The sequence below is a fragment of the Lepisosteus oculatus genome, chromosome 2, assembly GCF_040954835.1.
Source record: "Lepisosteus oculatus isolate fLepOcu1 chromosome 2, fLepOcu1.hap2, whole genome shotgun sequence".
In the NCBI taxonomy this organism is placed as follows: Eukaryota; Metazoa; Chordata; class Actinopteri; order Semionotiformes; family Lepisosteidae; genus Lepisosteus; species Lepisosteus oculatus.
The window spans coordinates 5,954,833-5,974,723 of record NC_090697.1 but is presented as its reverse complement, the minus strand read 5'-3'; the positions used below and the strand labels follow the sequence as shown (position 1 = coordinate 5,974,723).

General features: G+C 37.2%; 1 protein-coding gene across 2 annotated transcripts in view; it reads left to right on the top strand.

Moving 5' to 3' along the window:
- Positions 1-18,352, top strand: part of LOC102695568 (heparan sulfate glucosamine 3-O-sulfotransferase 5) — an 87,669-nt gene extending 69,317 nt beyond the window's left edge. Inside the window, exons 1-3 of one of the 2 annotated variants that reach the window (XM_069196255.1) lie at positions 782-886; positions 12,984-13,125; positions 14,057-18,352. In XM_069196255.1, coding sequence (XP_069052356.1) covers positions 13,019-13,125; positions 14,057-14,987 — 1,038 coding nt within the window. In that variant the 5' untranslated portion in view covers positions 782-886; positions 12,984-13,018 and the 3' untranslated portion in view covers positions 14,988-18,352. Of the gene's footprint in view, positions 1-781; positions 887-12,983; positions 13,126-14,056 lie in introns of those variants that run through there. The other variant, XM_006626164.3, reaches the window with a different exon arrangement.
- The last annotated feature ends 1,539 nt before the right edge of the window (positions 18,353-19,891 follow it).

The window sequence follows — 19,891 nt, the reverse complement described above, 5'->3', positions numbered from 1 at the left end:
TCCTCTCAGTTCCTTTGGACGGTAATTGTTAAAAAAATTCCTGACATTCCTTTTTTTCCCAATTTTCAAGAAGGTGTTAGTACTTGCCGTTTACAGAGCAAGGCTGAAAGAACTGCAGGTCGATTTTGTTGTTTGTTAGTCCAGAATGCGAATTCTTCTTTTCCAATGCACTGACCCCTTAAGGTCAGTTTCTCGGACTGCCGCTTTGACAAAAAGAAAAAGAAAAAAGAAACCATTAAAACATCCTGTTTATTGTTCTGATTATCTAACCCTAATTGGTATTTAAACTCCCTAAATACTGTATGTTCTTTTTTTATTCCCTATAATTAATGAAAGCTGCAATGTAATAAATAATTATTTGAGCACCGAGTATATGAATTACTTTTTACTTTTTCATAAATCGTTAATAAAGAAACGTGTTGCAGTTTTTTCTTGACCATTTACCCTACATTGCCTATCAACTAGATTATCCACACTGTGCTTTTTATCTCACTCAAAGAGATGATGAATACTTTTCAGAAAGTGAAATTTTACCGAATTATAAACTGGGGCTTCTCGTCATGTGGTCAGTCCTGGGAAAAAAATAGACTTTATGTTCTTTTCCCTTGATGTTATGGGAAAAAAATGTTGCTGATTTGCGAAATGGTCAGGTATTTGCTGACTAAAACAAAGATTATAATAACATGGCAGTGAAAGTCATTTTCCACTGTATGGGTAAACAAACCCAGACTCTCTCCATAACACACTTATACTGGATTTTGACATTGCATTTAAAATGGAGTTGAATTGCTTTTGAAGAATGTTTTGTTTAAGAAATATTTACATTTTTAAAAAACTGCATCTTCACTCCTGGCAGCAGAGACACAGATTACATAAGAGTACTAAGGTAAATTTGGCATTTTTTCCACAGTAATTAAATCCGTCTGGAGGCAATCTGAATTCTTCCTTTAAATCATCATATTTCCCAGAGTAATCCATGAAAGTAATCATCTTAAATCCTGACAATTTTTAAATATCTGTTTCTTTCAGACTGCTCCTACTTTTGATGTGTTCAGACTTTTTAAAGTGTCACAGGGCTGGAAAAATAACACATTTTATAAGACTGACTACCTTTGGGACCTTAAAGTGTGTAATTTGTGGAAGTGGTGTGTTGTATTGAAGGTTTACAGATAATGCTCTAGGTTAAAACTTACCATGGAATTGCTGTTTCATGCAATAAAAATGTCATTTTGATTTTAGATACTTTCAATATTTGGTATTTGCACTGAGTTTTCTTCAGAGTAGCATATTATTTGAATAAGTAATTATAACTTTTGTTTACAGTGCAAGATATTTTACATGTACCATATTTTTATGTTTTTTATGTCCACTTCTTGAAATAAGTATTAAAGTTTGACATAATTAGACGATGCAAGTCAAATGAAAGAGGACCACTCAACCCATCTTTTATGCTTGGTTTTTGCTTGGTTTAATAGGTGCTGATTGATCCACAAATCTCATTCAGCTGTTGAATATTTTGTTGGAATCAGCTCCATGGATGGGCAGCTTGTTTCAGACACCCACCACTCTTTGTGTAAACTAGTACTTTCCATTCTCAGTCCTGTTTTCACTAAGTCTCATTTGTGCCCCAGGGACTTTGCTTATCATTGCTGATCCTGAAATAATCCAACGGATACATTTTCTCAATGTTTTTCTTTTATTTTTTTGTACCGTGCCTCTTCTGAATGTCTTCTGTTCAAGGCTGAAAATAACAAGTTTTAACCTGTGTCAAACACATATTTTAGATGTGGAATTAGTTTATTTGCTTTATTTCCATGACAGGAATATTTTTGTACTGTGGTGAGAAGAGTTGAACAATATCCTAAGTGAGGGTTTCTTGTTCTACATTGTATGTTGTAGCATTCTGCTGGCCTTTATAGCTGCCATCTGTCTTGTATCCAGAGTATCTTAGAATTTAGTTTCTAGCTGCTTCCACACAGTACTTCACATTCGTCTGCATTCTGTTTCATTTGTCTCTTATTTATTCTGAAAAGTAACTTCTTTCCACACTGCAACTCCTCCTATTTTGGTCTTACTGCTAGGAGAAAGAAGTCTTCAACGGGTATCCTGAAGGATATTTATTACATTTATGTTGCTGGAGAGATTAGGGGCACAAATATTTCTGTCCACGGCGAAGAAGAAGCCAGCAAAGTTACAATGTGTAAAGAGAAGAGGAGGAGGAGATTTTGGATGTTTTCTGTGGCTCAATATTTTCATTCTTGGCTGTTGTCAAACAGCAGCATGGAGCCTGATGCATCACTGGGCAAAGTAGCTTTAGTTTGGTATGAAAACTGTTAGAGCTCAGGTCTGCATCATTTGTATCCTAACTGTGCTCTGTAACTCACGAAGAGACTCTGGCAGCTTTCCAGAGCTATAGTGTTCTGAGAAGGATGAGTAATCTCCAGAGAGAGACAGGGGGAGGGATGAAAGTCAGGATTGTTAGGAAACCGCACACTGATAAAGCAGGAGCAGATGCAGACTTAGCCCAGATGTAGCCGTACCACAGCCACTCAATGCTGAATGCCCTAGCAGGTATTGGTTTTTGGTGGGGCTGTGGCACTCCCAGAAACGAGCAGTAAGCCACAATGAGAAAAGAAGCTTGCCACAAGCATTGCAGTGTTGCGTTTCTTGAATCTGTCCAATGGCTTCCTTGAAATGCAACCCCCCTGCTTCTTTGGTAGAAATAATAATAAGCTGTATTTAGAAAAATACTGCAACATGAAAGAATCTAAAAACAAAATCCGTTCATTTACTACAGAGAACCCCAAAATCCGAAGAACGTGAAAAAACAAGTTGGGAAAACACTAGAATTATTTGAGTTTCCATGGCAGTGTGGATCGATTGCTTATAAGAACTCTGTCAGTTTCAGAAGGAAATATAACCACTGCTTATCAGGTCCACGGTTTCCTGTTCGATGGGGCTAATGGAACCATTAACTCAGCTCGTTTCAGGCTGCAAGGATCCTGTTGGGAGATAAGAGCAAGATTGTAGAGATCAGCTCCTGTGGGGTGGTGGTGCCGAGAGAACCTGAGTATTAATCCTCAAAGAAAACCTTAATTGGACACAGGAGTTCTTGACACTTCTTTGTTAAATGCTGCCAATCCCTCCAGCGATTTGGGGGAGGCAGTGAAGAAGGGGGGGAAGGGAGCCTTCGCTGCAATTAGACGTCTCTCAAGGTAACGAGCCGTCCCCGAGGGACACTGCCGTTCACAAAACAAGCACTTTTAAATGTTTCATAATCATGTTTACACATCGAAGGCTCCACTCCTCAGTCGTGATTTATTTGGCTTGTGGCGCGCATATGGGCTCGGCAGTTGCAGTCGTGTCAGGCTTGTTTTAAACGCGGGATTCGAATGGCGATCAGAACCGCTACGACGTGCTTGGCACACTGCCCACCGGTGTGTCTTAATGGTAGGTTCTTGAATTGGCAGGGTGTGAGAAAAACCCACTCTAGTCATTGAATAACAGAAAAACATTGTGGAAACTGTGTAGGGAAAGATTCTGCAATGCCTGCCAAGAGTAACGGAACTGAATTGGTTTTCTTGTGTTTCTAAATGCAGTCCAGGCTCTTAGGCACTAACTAAATGCCACTAAAAATGCGTGTCATAAGATAAGATAAGATCACTTTATTGGCCATATACAATTTCTTGCATTAGGAATTAGTCTTTTCTAATACCCCAGCTCGCTCTCCATGAGACAAAGACACAGAGACAGGGAGAGAAGCCCGGGGTCAGAGTGCAGGGTCAGCCATTTATACGGCTCCCCTGGAGCAGTGGGGGTTAAGGGCCTTGCTCAGGGGCCCAACGCAGTAGGATTATCACAAAACCAGAGTAGTCATCACAAAAGACAGTAAAGTAAGATTGCAAAAATGTGACATACAGTATGTGTATCAGACATTTATGAAAATGTCTATCAAAATAATATCAGATAATCCTAGCAGGATAAGATGTTTTAAAGAATCTAAAACACTTTCTGAGGCTCCCGTTTTCCTTAAAGAACGGGTTCAAATCCCACAGCCCAGGGTAGCCGAGCAGTTGTCAGCTGCCATGGCAGGAAATATGACCGAGAAACACTATGAAGGTGCAGCGCAACAAACATAATTTATTAAATATATATTTAACCCTCCAATGGACTGGCGTCCGTCCAGGGTGAACCCTGCCTTGTGCCCGTTGCTTGCTGGGATAGGCTCAGGCTCCCCTGTGATCCTGTAGATAAGGTAGTTAGAAAACAGATGAATGAATGATATATTTTTAAAGATACTTTCCCTTAGAGGAAGTTTCAGTTAGATTTTGCCCACAGCAAATTAATGTTCAAAACGTAATACTCAAAGCAGCTTTCTGTGAATGAGACCCTGAGCTGTCTGTACTGTCCTCTATAGACAGGCCCATAGTAATACCTGTTCACGTCAGTCTTTTAACCAAATCCTGAGCGTTCCATACTGTACCAGTCACTTACAGATGAAAAGCATTATTCACACCTTTTTACATCAAATATCCTCCAGAAAAATGGTAAACAGTAGTTTTCAGATCCAGTTCTCCTTTTACAGTGCTCTAAACTACAGTATGAACATACTTGAATACTCACACCTGAAGAAGGCTCCACAGCTGAAACGTTGTGTTTTTTTTCTTCTCTTTTCAGCAGGGAATAAACCTATTACTTGTTCCTTTGCAGCCTACGCATGCTGACGCATCTACCCACCTGAACTACTTATGTGTTTGATGCTTTATACAGAACTGATGTTCACACAAATTTAAATAAGCATATATCCCATATCTTCACATGTTCACTTTCATTTGGTGTACAATGTGTCTGGGCTTCACAATGTTTTGTCTGCCATCTACTCATTGGAGCTAGTATGAAGTTCTTGAGTATCTCAGTTGAGGTCTTGTAAGCTGAGGGCTTTGCATCGCTGCCTAATCTTACTTGCAGCCAATCTGTTTTTTTTCTTTGCAGTCAGCACGCTGAAATACTGAAGATAGTATCTTTCAAGTTCACAGATTGAACAGTTTATTATTACAGCCACTTCAGGGCTTTCCCATATCTGCCCTTTGCAGTGTGTGAACAGGGTGTTTTGAATGTGGCTGTTTACTTCCCCATGTCATTTTTTAGAGCGATGATAAGTTGTGGTTAACATGCCTCCTACAGTATCTACCTAAAGACATAGCCCCTATGTTCACAGCTGCAGTTTGGTCCTAGTACCATTTGACCACATTGAATATATTACAAGACCATAACAGAGCGTCTAGAATGTCAGTGGTACAGAATTGCAACTTACCGGACTCTTTAAAAAGTACATTTTATATACAGTACATGGTTGATATTTCGTTGAATTTAGCCACGTTTAAGTTCTCCCTGGAGGATTTTCATAAATGACCCAGTGGGTTTGTTACAGACATGTGGACGTATTCATTTTATCATGTAATTCAGTTTCCGGAATACTGTGCAGTTATTTTATTTTCTTTACTTGTGACGGATTTACGTCACAATCCGTCCTTCGGATGAGACGTAAAACCGAGGTCCTGACTCTCTGTGGCCATTAAAAATCCCAGGGCGTTTCTCGAAAAGAGTAGGGGTGTAACCCCGGCGTCCTGGCCAAATTTCCCATTGGCCCTTACCAATCATGGCCTCCTAATAATCCCCATCTATGAATTGGCTTCATTACTCTCTGCTCTCCTCCCCACTAATAGCTGGTGTGTGGGGAGCGTTCTGGCGCACTATGGCTGCCGTCGCATCATCCAGGTGGGGCTGCACATTACTGGTGGTGGAGGGGAGACCTCATTACCTGTAAAGCGCTTTGAGTGGAGTGTCCAGAAAAGCGGTATATAAGTGTAAGCAATTATTATTATTATTATTTACTGGAATTTGTTCAGTTGTGTGATGATTCATGTTTCCCGAGGATTTTGAATCGTGTGATTTACGCAGTTTCTGTTCCCACTGTCTGGGCGATATATTCAATTTAGCATTATAGGTTTTTATTTTAATGTAGTTGCTGCAGAAATGAGATAATTACGGTTTATGTGAGAACGCCTCTCACTGGAGTGTGGGGGCAGGCCCATTACCCACAGGCCTCTGATTTGAACCCCCAGCTGTTGCTACTTGTCATACATGGCCAAGAATCTCCTACCCGACGGTTTCCCTCGCTGATCTTCTCTCTCGCCTCATTTATTTTGTGATTTTAAACTCAGTACATCAGAGTGTGATGGCACTGCACGCAATAGATAATCAAGCACTTTAAAGGTGTGATTTGTTAAGTCTCAGGAAAAAAGTCCATACCACCTTGGGGAGGCTGATAAAATTGGAATCTTTTCAAATTCAGCACAATTCAAGTAGAGTCATAGACAGGCAGTAGAAAGTTGAAAGTCCAGTTCACAATGCAGAGATCTACTGAGGTGTTATAATCCTGGTTGTTATAATATAAATATGTCATGTGTGGTATGGTGTACTTCAATTTGCTGAATAGATGCCAGTGGATGTTGAAGGTGTTAGTGGACAAGACTTGAATCAGTCTTCTAATTCACTCTAAGTGGTTCACAGAGTGTCTAGAGGAAAGCAGCCTGACAGCACAAATCTCCTAAAAACAATATGTGTGTCTGCAGTTTGCTAATATAAAGTTAAGACAGTGGCAGTGCCAGACTGCTTTAATAATGTTGAACAATTTCCAGCTGTGAAGGGGACCAAGAAGAAAAGAGCTCATACACAATCCTAAATTCTCCTGTAGGAATGTGCTCTGCCACCACCAAATGTGATACAGGAAAGGGTTTATCAAAAACTACCACAATTTGCCAATGTCTGGGTGTGCCCAGCAGCCCCATGACCTTGAGTCAGGTGGTCAAGCTGTAAGGGCACCTGATGATCGTAATCAGTCTTCCGTGATGCTGAGATAAATAAGGATCCATTACTGTTTGAGTGTTAAACCCATTTCTTGACCTGTAGAAAATAGAGGTACCAGGGTGCTTAACTGTGACATGCATTTAACATGTAACATCAATGTTACACTTACAATGTTTTCAAACCTCAGTTGGCGATAACATTCTAGCAAGGTGCGAGGTAATTAGTCATTTCCAATGTAATGAAGCTATGAGGCCTCTTCTATGTTGATACATTTCCACTCCGATGGATCTGTCATCAAGCCCATAGGGTTTCAGAATCTGACTGTATGTTCTTTTACAACATTCAGCAGGATGTACATGAGTCCTAATGGACTTTTTACGTGGAGCTGCTTTCCATGATGAATTCTGAAATTGACAAGTAATTAACCGATTAATCCTCGATACAATACATAAGAAACATTTTATCAAAAGATATTTTTATCAAAAGGTGACAAGGTAACCACATTTCTTCTTTTTCGGAAGCAAAACCCTTCACTTTGTAGGTTACAGTTTATTTTTTTTAAAGATGAAGGTGTTTTGTCATTCAAAAATGTTGTTATCATGTTCGGATATTGCAAGTAAAGGGGTTAAATGAATTTGGCTGTCATTAGTAAGTAGGAACAAAGCTGTAGCTTGAAAAAGGGATTACTAGAATGTCCCTTGAGGAGGTCTAATGCCAATTTAGCTCCCCATCTGCAAAGTGTCTTAGGTAGCTTGAATGCCTTGATCAGGAGACAGTGTAAACAATGTCAGAATAATAAAACAGAGGTAGTGTTCTAAACAAAACATAAGCTCTTTGGGCTTGTAGTTTGAAGCACAACCGCATCCATTTAAAAACAAATGAAAATCAATATCATAAAGGACTACCTGGCCTCATTTAAACAAAGGATTTTTTTTAAATCTAACTCTTCATGCTTGGTAAAGATGTGGCTTGATGAAGAACTGGGGGTTTGATTAAATGGAATGTATAATATTCCAGTTTAGCTCCGATTCTCTGTTGAGCTCTCTGAAACATCAATCCCCCTAATGTGACTAGTATGTGCAGGAAAAAAAAAACGAATGTTGAACTAATTTCTCTCAAGCAGGAGATCCAGTAATGTACAAATGAATAAATAAAGCTCTATAGACATGACGGTGCCAGAGGACAGTTCAAGACAATAAATAATGTATGTGTAATATCACAAGATGGCTGAACTAAAGTGAGGAACTGTGATGAGAATTTGGTATAACCTCAAAGCAGAACCTATGATCATTCTCAAGTGAAAAAGCCAAGATCAATAATAATAAACTTCTCAGTGGTGAATAATTCATATTTTTCTTTCTTTCCTTCAACGCACTCAAATGATACTGTATAGCTAAGGCTAACAGGAAAAGTGATGTATTGGGGTTGAGACCAATTTGTCTAGGTCTTTTATATATAGCAATTTAATCTTAATCTAAAACATAAGATTATGAAATTAGATGTAGCCAGCTCGTTATGACTGTTTATTATTATATGTTTATAATCTTATATATTCTAATATTACCATATATTATATTTCTATGTATTATGTACCAGAATTAAACGTTTTCAATTTTTGGAACTCAGAAATGCATGGACTACATTATTGAATAGAATTCTCAAGGTTAAATAAAAATGTTTGCTAGTCGTGTACAAGCAGCTATTGTATACAAAATACTATACTGCAGAGACTATTCAAGACCTTACCACTGACAAGAAGCAATTTTATTCAGAAGCCTGTACAGGCAGGTTTAATTAAGTTACTGAAAATAAAAAATGCACTAAAAAATGTGATACTGTAAGGTGAGTAAGAAGATGAAGTAAAAGAAAAAAGTATCTTCTGTGATTTTCCACACAACCATGGAAAAAAAAAGATTTTGTGAGGCAGCAATGCAAATGATTTGAGAAACATTCTACATTCTTTCCTCTCTTTTATCTATTAACCTATAAACTTACTATGCTCAACACACTCTTTATCCTTTGTTGAGTGTTCTACATAGTAAGTGTTTTTTCATGTTTTTAATTGCAACAGTGTTCTTTACTGTGGCTTTTGATAACCAAATCATTGCATTGCTCTTTCAATTCTTAACATTTTGACATTTTCTTGTTTACCACAGAAGAAAAAAAGGACATGACATGCTTAATAGCAGTTTCTCTAGAAAATGCAAAAATAGAATAAAATTGATGGATGTAGTAATTAAAAGCCTTTAAGAGCTACATTAGAACATGTCTTTATGTTCAAGGTTGTAAGTTTCTTTCAAGTTGAACACAGCAGTGTAGAACCTTTTGCCTGTGTTCTTGAAACATTAATGTCACCCAGTCCTCTGAGACATTTTCTGTAACGTTGCTGTGGGTAACAGTTAAAATGTACTGTAGATGCCACTTTAAGGTCTCTCGTTTTGGCATTGAGGCCTTTCATTAGGATGTCCTGGGAGATGGCAGCTGTAGGTGGTTTAAATCAGTGGCTACAAAGGTCACCCATACAGACCAACTCCCTTGACCTATTTAAAAACAGCACATCATTGCATGCTGATAATTAAATGTGTCACAAGATACAAACACAATTGAAAATATGAGAGTTCCGAGGCACACCCCACATTCTTAAAAGCCTGCCTACACTGCATTGTCGAATGGCATAAGGCACTTAATTATCACAATTAGATTATAGCAGCTGCAATTTACAGCACCAAATTTTCAGTGCTTTCAAAACAGTGTAATCAATTAAGGAATTAAGAAACAGCTCCAACAAACAACGTTAGTGAAACTGGAGACATGGAGGATTAAGAGTGAAGCATTAGAAAATAAATAACGTAAACAAATTTCTGGGTGAACAGAATGATTTAAATAAAGTGGCACCAATTCAGTCCCTTGGAGACATCATCCATAGCACCAATATCACAGAACTTTAGTCCTGTTTTTAGAGATGCTTTATTTAATTGTTCAATTTCAGTCATTCTGGATGTCTCAATTTGCAAGATACAGTATATCTGGATATTTTCCAGAACAGTTTTGAGAATGTTTTGTTAAGGAGGATTGTTTCATGTCTCAACTGTGGTCTATAAGTGTCAGGCATATTTTAATAGTATTACATGGAATGTCCGTTTAGCTTTATAAAAAATTCTGTAATTCAGCTATTACTACAGGAAAGACTGACTACACTCCTTGCTGCTGAACCTTTGAGCCTGTGATTGCAACTTTCACCCAAATAGTCAGATTTTTAAATTGGTTGCTTCACTCCGATGTCTGTGAATCCCCAGTCACAAAGTGTAATAAAACATTTAATCTGAAAAGGGCATCTTACTGAATAAGGTAGCAGCCTAAGGCCACAATTGTATATTCAGACAGATAACATTTTAACTGCTTTTATAACACATTTTCAATCTTTATTTTAACCTATTACAACAATTCTACTTATACTGGTACAGTATATGGTGTTAGTGATAATACAGTAGGACACTCTCAAAGCAGACCTATTTTTAAGATTTGTTTGGATTATTAACAAACTACAGGTGCAATGTGTGTTTCATATAATGAGTGTATTACATAATCAAGTGTATTAGAAGTTGGTTTATAGTAGTAGTCAGCAGTAGTCTTAGGCAGGTGTTAAAATGAAATTTTTCAAAGTGATTTAGAATTTTTAAAATATTTTTGAAGATGATCGGCTTAATAAATCACAAGCATCTTCATTGTTTAATATAACAAAAGTAGTACTTCTGTGCCACCTTCTCATTCTGTGGAGTTCTACAATATAATGTAGCCTTGAGCAGGAAACACAGTTTCCTTTCCAGGCGCAAGCAGTTGCAACAGAGCAACAGAAAAAAGTCAAATTGTGAATTGTGCTATGGAATATAAGTACTATACGTGTCATCATCCTTTTGAAGTTAATGCTCTGGTAGAATTAAAGCACAGTTTTAGGAAAATATTTTTTTGATCAATTGGTTGGAAATGGAAACAATCTGTTGTGCTTTTTTTGCTACTGTTGGACTGATTGAGCGGCATGAACAAGACGTGCCTTTTTTAATATTAATTTTTCACAATGTGTAGCCTATATTTTATTGAATTCTTCCACAGATACTGCTGTTATTAATCTGTATGTATGTTTTCATACTAGGAAATCTTGTAGTGATGTCATTATATAAGGCATTGTTCCAGGAATTCAGTAATTGATGAATGGTGCTAGTGCGCCCCCTACAGGGGAAGTTCTTTCACGTATTCAGTCAATTCTTTAAGGTCTTTCATTTTGGCATTGTGAAGAATCACAGTAGTTATTTGTTTGCATAGTAGTACAAATTCACTTAATAAATCCTCTGAACAGCATTGGGGTATTCACACAACATGAATAAGTATTGTGTGAGGCTGCACATAGCAATATAACTACCTTAAAGAGTTCACCCAAGTAATAGTGAAGTAAGAAACAATGGGATGCTCTATACAGTATTTCTCACCAGTCCTGCCATTTCATTTGATTAATTTCATGCCTCTTATTCATGTATACAGTTGGAAAATAAAATACCAAATAACTAAAATAATTAATAGAAAGATTTTAAATGTTGTTTGGAATTTATTACATTGTTTTTTTAAAATATATTTGTATATTATTTATGAAATAAATTGTGAACAATAAAAAATGTAACAGATTTTTATTAAAGGATTTCAAAGCCATTTTGTAGGAACAGGTTGTGTATTGTAACACACAGAATTGACTAAAGTGCTCAAGTGCAGTGTGTTTATTCACAGGCTTGCATTTGATATGTACAGTATTTTCCTTACCTTTGTGTCAGAGGACATAAGAAAACAGAAAATCACGGTTGTTGCTAATAATCTCTCTCTCATTGATGTAATTATTATGATCTAATGGTTAAGATGCATTTTGCTGTAGTTCCTATAAAGCGTATAAAGAATTAAAAACAGTGCTGTGGTGGGGTAATATTGATCGTATTTCTTAAATGTGTTCTTCTAACAAAATGAAGACTGATCTCAATAACACAATGCCACGACTGTACATTGTTGCTGCTGATTCCTGTAGTTCATGACATCTAGTCATGTTAGGAGTCTGAAGGAGACTGTTAAATTCAAATGTCAGTAGCAGGATTTTTGGAAACGCAAAATTGTCAAGTCGAGTCTGATCCATATTCGTGGCTCATAACTGCGGTGAAATTACCCAATAAAGATACACAGTGAAACGTGTCACACTATTACTGTACCATGAAAACCATTAAACTAGCTATCCCTTGAGGTAAATCAGTAGAATCGTGGTCACATGATATAGCATTGGGCAGGTGATACATGCTTTGATTAATTATTTAATTACTTACAGTAGCTTTAATGGTTCTATACTACTGTATGTACCTCCAGACCTTTTTCTGAATCTCTTGAGGCTCTGCTGTACATCAGGTCAGGATGCTGATTAACAGCACATTCTAAAGCTGTATCTTCACGGCAAGTAGACCATGCTGGAAAGGTCATATTCTCATAACATTTTAGTCTTAGAATCTCTGCATATGGTATATGTGCATTCCAGCATAATTGGGTCTTTGCATGTGGTAATTTCATTAGAACCCTACTATCTCTGATTCTCATGATATTTATTTCTGTTATCTGCGTAGACTGTTATTATTGTTGTTGTGGTTGTGTATGCGAGATTTAGGATTTATCTACTCTTACTCCCAGCTTTTGTTTTCATATTTCTGGAGTCATCCAGCACTCCATAAAAATGCCTTGATGAGTCTATTTGTCATTTACGCTTGCAGAGAGTTAGATCACACAGTGTTATTTTTATAATATAGTAGTCCAGCTTGATCTGATGTAGAAAAAAAATTAACATTATACATTGTGGATTTATGACCTGAAAAAAGATACTGTCGGGACTCACGTGGGACAAGATGTCCCATATTTCACTGGATTAGATGTAGGAGCTTGATAAAACCATCTCAGCTAATGGCAATGCTGCACTTTAAAAGATTTTGTGAGTGTGGCTTAATCACTTGTAGCAATTGATTGAGTGTCTGTTAATAAACATGAACCTGTCTTTTTCCACTTGGTGATTAGTGGTTTATGTGCTCTGATCTCTACAGGCTGAAGACGTAGTACTGAAGATTGATGGAGGGCCATGCTATTCAAACAGCAGGCGTTGCTGAGACAGAAGCTGTTAGTGCTGGGGAGCCTTGCTATTGGAAGTCTCTTGTATCTAGTTGCCAGAGTTGGGAGCTTGGATAGGTTTGTATCGTGACTAAATGTATAACTTTCTTTTTTAATGTTTGGTCTCTAAACTGACAACATGATGCGACAATACAAGTAAAGCACAAAAAAACTTTGTTCATTTTTTTATAAAGCCCCTGTTCACAAGTTTACAACTTACTCAGTTTTTTAAGGAGTATAAAAACACACTTTATGTGTGTGATGGCAAGCGGCATCCAAAAGGTTTTGCTGCTTTGATATCAAAATTATAATATTTTCTGGACTTTAATTCTCAGCATGCCCTATTAATTAAGTCTATCTCTCAGAAAACCAGTGGTGAACCCATTACTGATCAAAATTAACCAGACAAGACACACACTTCCAGGGATCGGATGCTTACGAGCTCCAGCGACTCTTTTCTTGACTTCACTATACCACTCTTGTGAATGCCTAGATGCTCAGGGAAAAGGATTCCAACAGAATTACCAGTCTCTTTTGGGTGAATGTTTCTGGGGAGGAGAGTGTCTAAAATTAAGCTTAAACTCTGGCGCTGTACAACGGTGAGAGCCAGCCTTCCCTAACACAGCATCCACGTGTCTATGAATTAGGTGCACAAAAGTTTGATGACTACACGTTGTTCAAGCTTTGAAAAGCCCAGCCTTTAATGACCACGAAAAGAGCAAAGCAGCATTAGTCATAACGGAATTTAGGCATGGATTACAAATATTGCATTCACGCTTCAGTAATGCTCCAGTGGTCAAAACGATAATCTGAGTACGTAAATTACAGACCTTTCTGACACCACTTGTTTGTATGTAGCACCACTGATCTGAGCAGCTTCAAAACCCATGTTATTGGGAATTGTTACAGTGCTTTTCTGTTTTGCTTGTGTGCTTGTTCTTCAAGACTACACACCGTTCATAATCTCATTCCGTGGTGAATCAGTTGTACGCTTCTTTCTGTCGAACAGGCTGCAGCCGGTTTGCCCCATAGACAGCAGACTGGCGCCTCAGCTCCCAGAACAGATCCCGCTGCGCACGCTGCAGTACAAGCGCGGCCTCCTGCACGAGCTCCGCAAGGGGAACGCCACGAAGGAGCAGATCCGCCTCCACAACCTGGTGCAGCAGCTCCCCCGGGCCATAATCATCGGAGTACGGAAAGGGGGCACAAGGGCGCTCCTGGAAATGCTGAACCTCCACCCTGCGGTGGTCAAAGCCTCGCAGGAAATCCACTTCTTCGACAACGACCAAAACTACGCCAAGGGCATCGAGTGGTACCGAGGGAAGATGCCCTTTTCCTTCCCCCACCAAATCACGATAGAGAAAAGCCCCGCCTACTTCATCACCGAGGAAGTCCCCGAGCGCATCTTTAAAATGAACTCGTCCGTCAAGCTGCTAATTATCGTGCGGGAACCCACGACGAGAGCCATTTCAGATTACACGCAAGTGCTGGAGGGGAAGGAAAGGAAGAATAAGACGTACTACAAGTTCGAGAAACTCGCCATTGATACTAACACCTGTGACGTGAACACAAAATACAAAGCGGTACGAACCAGCATTTACACCAAACATTTGGAGAGGTGGCTGAAGTACTTTCCTATCGAGCAGTTCCACATTGTGGACGGTGACAAGCTTATAACGGATCCCCTGCCCGAGCTGCAGCTCGTTGAACAGTTCCTAAATCTCCCTCCGAGAATTAGCCAGTATAACTTATATTTTAATGTTACCCGAGGCTTCTACTGCCTGCGATTTAACATTGTCTTTAACAAGTGCCTGGCTGGTAGCAAGGGGAGAATACACCCGGACGTGGACCCCTCTGTTGTCACAAAGCTGCGGAAGTTCTTTCACCCCTTCAATCAGAAGTTTTATCAGATCACTGGCAGGACATTCAACTGGCCGTGAAGACCAACGTTTACAACACATGGCGGCGCCTGTGGGCGTTTTTGAAATGCCCTGCTTGAAAAAAAAATTTTAAAAGCACTTTGAGTCAAATAAAGACTTACAAATTATCACGATGTGACCAAATATAAAATGGGATCAATATTTGTTTATTTGTTGAGTAATTAAATGTGCGGCAAACCCATCACCTCTTTATTTTGAAGGTCCGTTTAGGCCATCAAACACAGTCGCTGTGTGATAGATTACAATGGGACTGCTCTCTAAGCTTTTACACAATGCTATTTTTCAATGGAGTGTTGCTTACATGTCTGAACAATATGCTGAGACATGTGATCTGTTAGTCCTGATTTTCACAACCCGCGGGTTGTCCACCTTAGAAAAAGGAGATATCAATAAAAAAGTGTTTGTGGAACAGTAATAAATGCCATAACTTCAGATGCAGTACAGCTTTTTCACACACAGTAAAATGTTTTTGTTGTATTTGTATTTGAATTTGTATCAGTATGTTTTGTCACATTCAGACATTTAAGAAACATAGCTCTCTATTTTTGTTTTCATCACATGAAAAGAACCATTAAACTGTTTAAACTAAGCATTATCCTGTATTTCAGAATATCTGCAATCCTTAGTCTTGTAGTCAGTAATGGAGGTATTAAGATAAAAAGTTGAATTTTGAAATCATTATCAGATGTCCAGTTTGTTCTATTTTCTTTTCTTCTATGTAACCTTTATAAGGAAAAATCAGCAATCATTTCATTGCAGGAATGACATGAAAAAATATGTTAAACCATGTTTATGTATTTCATTTTTCAGGGAAGTCTGAAATGTCTTCAAGCAATTTTTTTGCTTTTTCAAAGAGCTGGACATTTTTGTTATATTAGAAGTGTTTGACTAATAGACTTCAATGCAAATAAGGAACACCAACATTTTTCAACAGCTATGTATTTCTGCATGTATGAGTCTTTGACCATGCATTATCAGTGCTTAAATGTATATTTTATAGTGGGGACTTACTGAAACTGTATTCTGAATTCTGCAATGTTGACAGTCATGACAGGCTATGATGAAGAACTCCTGACATTTCTTAATTCCTTACTGAAATGCTTTAAATTTTGAGTAATAATTTTATTTATATTTAGTTATTTTGCTGTTAGTGCCTAACTGGTACAAAAGAACAATTTGTTGTACTGGAGTTATAACTTATCCCTTGATGCAGGTAGGTAGCTAGATGCTACAGGAATGTTAAAATTATTTTTGAATGCTCAGAAAGATATATCCCATGCTACTCTATTGTCATCAAAAATGTCTGTAATGTGATTAATGCTTTTTTTCTCTCTTAATATACAACATGGAATGTGTACTTTAACGATGGTAAACAGAAACTGATTTTTATCGATGCTCTGGCTTAAGAAATTGTTATGGAAAAATAACTGCTTTTCTTTCATTTATACTACAGAGACATTAAATCAATGTAGGACACAAAAGTAGGATGCACCTACCTACCATGATTTTTAGGTGTGTGTTAACCTGAATAAAATTTGTTGGAGGAAAGAACCAGTAATATTATTAAGAGCAACATTTCTAAATGAGTCATTATTCCATTGAAAAATAGGTTTTATGTTTTCAGTTTTATCCAAAGAAATATAAACCGTCATTTTCTCTCTGCATGCCAGGGGATTTCTGGAGCAACAGCATGTTAGCCCTAGGGACTGCAAGCATGTGTTACTAGAACACTATTCTGTCAATATGCACATTAACATTGACAGGGCATGCTAAAAATCACTCGTTTGCCATCATTCTTTTGAAAAAAATTTAAATGATGCACATCTCATACACTTTAAATTCATTTGACTAGTGACATACCTAAAGAAAGCCAAATTATACTGTAGTTTTTTCTTCTTTCTACTTTTCAGCATGTAATTAACCACCACCTTTCCTTAACTCCTAAATAGAATCCTTCTTTTTCTTCATTTGCATATATTCTTCTTTTTCAGGTGTTTCTAAATTACTGTGTAAGGCTATTCTTTTGCCTGTTGTGAAATACGTTCCACGTGAAATATGACTATAACACTCATTGTACTGGTAAAATATTCCTATATTTTTGTGTCCATTTCTGCTGTAAAAAGTTTCTTTTCAGCCTTTATAAGTGGATAAATATGCATATACAATATGAGACAATTTTCACATAAGTAAATAGACACTGCCTTTTAAATGAGCTCTAGCTCAGTTCATACTATGCAATAAATATGGGCCTGTTCAGTATTTTGTGAATTTACTCCTTTCCTCTGTAGAAATCTCTGTTCTTTTAGCACTGTTAGTTCTGTTGATTTAGCTTTTTTACTTATACAGTATTACATGATAAGTAAAGTGATAAGTCAGTGATTCTTTTGTCACTGGGTATAACATAAATTAGTCTGAACTCTGGTCTCAAAAGGCTTCCTCACTTTTGTTCTGTTTTGTGTGTATCTAATATCAGAATTGCAGTAAACTTTATTTTCTTTAATTAAGTTTAAACTCACACTGTCAGTTAATCTATTGGCATTCTCTGCAAATCACTGAAATGATAGAGAGTTTGCTACCTTGTTTAAACTTGAAAAAGATAGCCATGAAATACTGACATACCATATTTACTTTGTATGTTGTGTACATTTGTATAAAGGATGCTGATTTAAAAGTGTCTGTTTACATATGAGATAATGTTCTGTGTCTTTTGTATTTTCCAAATAATAAACCCCTCATACTAAAGCTTAAATCCTCAAAATCCATTTTCGATGTGTTTACTGACAAAAGGTTAAAACTACAACTAAAATAGGTTATGCTCTCATAAATATGTACAAAAGGCGTATTCATTCAACAAAAACATTTTTCATAATTAAGAGAGACAAATATCCATGTTTTAGCAAGTAATTCTTCCACATTGAGAACTACTAATGTGCTGGAATATTAATTGATTTTTTTCTCATTTTGGTTGTGTCCAATGTTCTGTACGAATGATTCTAAAGCAGGAATTTGGATCTGGGGGTTGTTTTTGATGGTATTTTGGTGTGTTGTGTTAATTTGCATAATGATACTTATCAATATGTGTAATAAGATTATTCACCACCATTTTCACCACAGATTGAAGGTACGGCATGCGCAGCTAAAGCCTTTCACTGTGTACATTCTCAACAATAGAACATTTTTGTACGATCTAAACAATAATCAAACTGCCGGGAGAATGATTCCATTTCAAGGGATTCAGAGAAAAATACTTTTTATTCTGCTGTCTCACATTATTCATGGTAGCAAATGCATTGTTTTTTTAATTTAAATTAAGACTTGGAGGTCTTTAATTGATGACACTAGGATTAAACATGACTTTATGATGCCTAATGTTGTCCAAATGATTTTGCATGTGATTTGCACTTCACCTTAAACATTACATTTCTTTGATCAGCATGATGGAGGCCTTCCTCAGATCTTCTGACCACAGTTAAACATATCTTTTCTTTAGACTACGAATCCACAAAAAAATGATATAGGAAGCTTGAGTACATAGTGCAACATGTCTGTAAATAGTAGCTTAATGCTAAGTAATTATATTTTATAGTACATTATTATTCAATTCCTTAAATATAATTTAATGTTGGTTTAATATGGGAAGGATTCAAAAGTCACCATTTGCAGACTTTTTTTCATTTAATATACAGGACAGAGCCATGCTTCTGAACCTACTTTTAATAAATCACTCTAAATGGGAAACTAATTAACCTGTTTCACACACCACTGGCTTCCATTTTGATATGTATCTTTAATTCATCACAGTTTGTTAATTACAAAAGAAATTGCCAACTTTTGGCCCAGGAGAATGTTACAATTATAAATCAAAATGGAACACTGTAAGATAAGAACTCAGAGGAACAAAGGAGAAAGAGGTCTTACAACTCATTCCAGAACAGCAGGCTGGAACTCGGCATTTTTTGTGTATCCAGTCTGAACAAGAGAGATTATTATATCAGCACATAGATAATACTTTTTTGGGAAACATTGCATTAAAATACATTAAATGTTTAATTAAATGACTTAGTTTGCATATCTACTAACATGTACCCACATTTCATGTTTTTACTGTATTTGTATGTAATTACATGCATAGCAGAGATTAGCAATGATGTAAGGGAAGAACACCTATTGTATTTCTTAGCAGTATTTCTCATGTTTGTTTATTAAAAAAATAACATCCAAATTAAGTCAACAACATTTTGAGAGCCAAATGCTTCTCTCACACACACAACTGTGTATAAAAGAAACAAGATAAACAGTCCATTGACTCAACACAAGCTTTCTTCTGAGAACATCTCTGATAAATGCTACATTTTCCAAGCTCAGAGCTCTGCCTTCCATCTTGCCTAGGCTGTACCCACACCACTGGGCTAATTAAGTAGTAAATGAAACTGGCTGTGTTCTAAACTGTCTTTTGATTAAATCCAGAATCATAACACAGGGGTCTTTCAGCCTGTCAAAATACATACTGCTCACAGTAATTTATGGAAATTAGAACTGATTGTGGTGATGTCTGAAGAATGGTACATGGCATACAGATGTGATTTTCAGGGTTGCAGCGTTTATAAACCTGATCTGAAATAACCATGTTGTGGTGCTCAGTACGGCCCTTTGATTAGGCAGGCTATGCTCATATCAAAAGGAAAATTCAGGGAGTGAACACTTGGGATGCAGAGGGGTAGACAATAAGTGACAGCACATTTGATTGGTATGAATTAGTACAGTACATGGATAACGTGCTGTGCAGATGTAAAGCATTTGAGTTTTTAGTACAACAAGTGGTTAGCATAGGTCTAGATGTGAACAGTGCTTCAGGTGTTTCTAAAAGACATCAGTCTATAACTGATGTGCTAATTGTCAGTGTG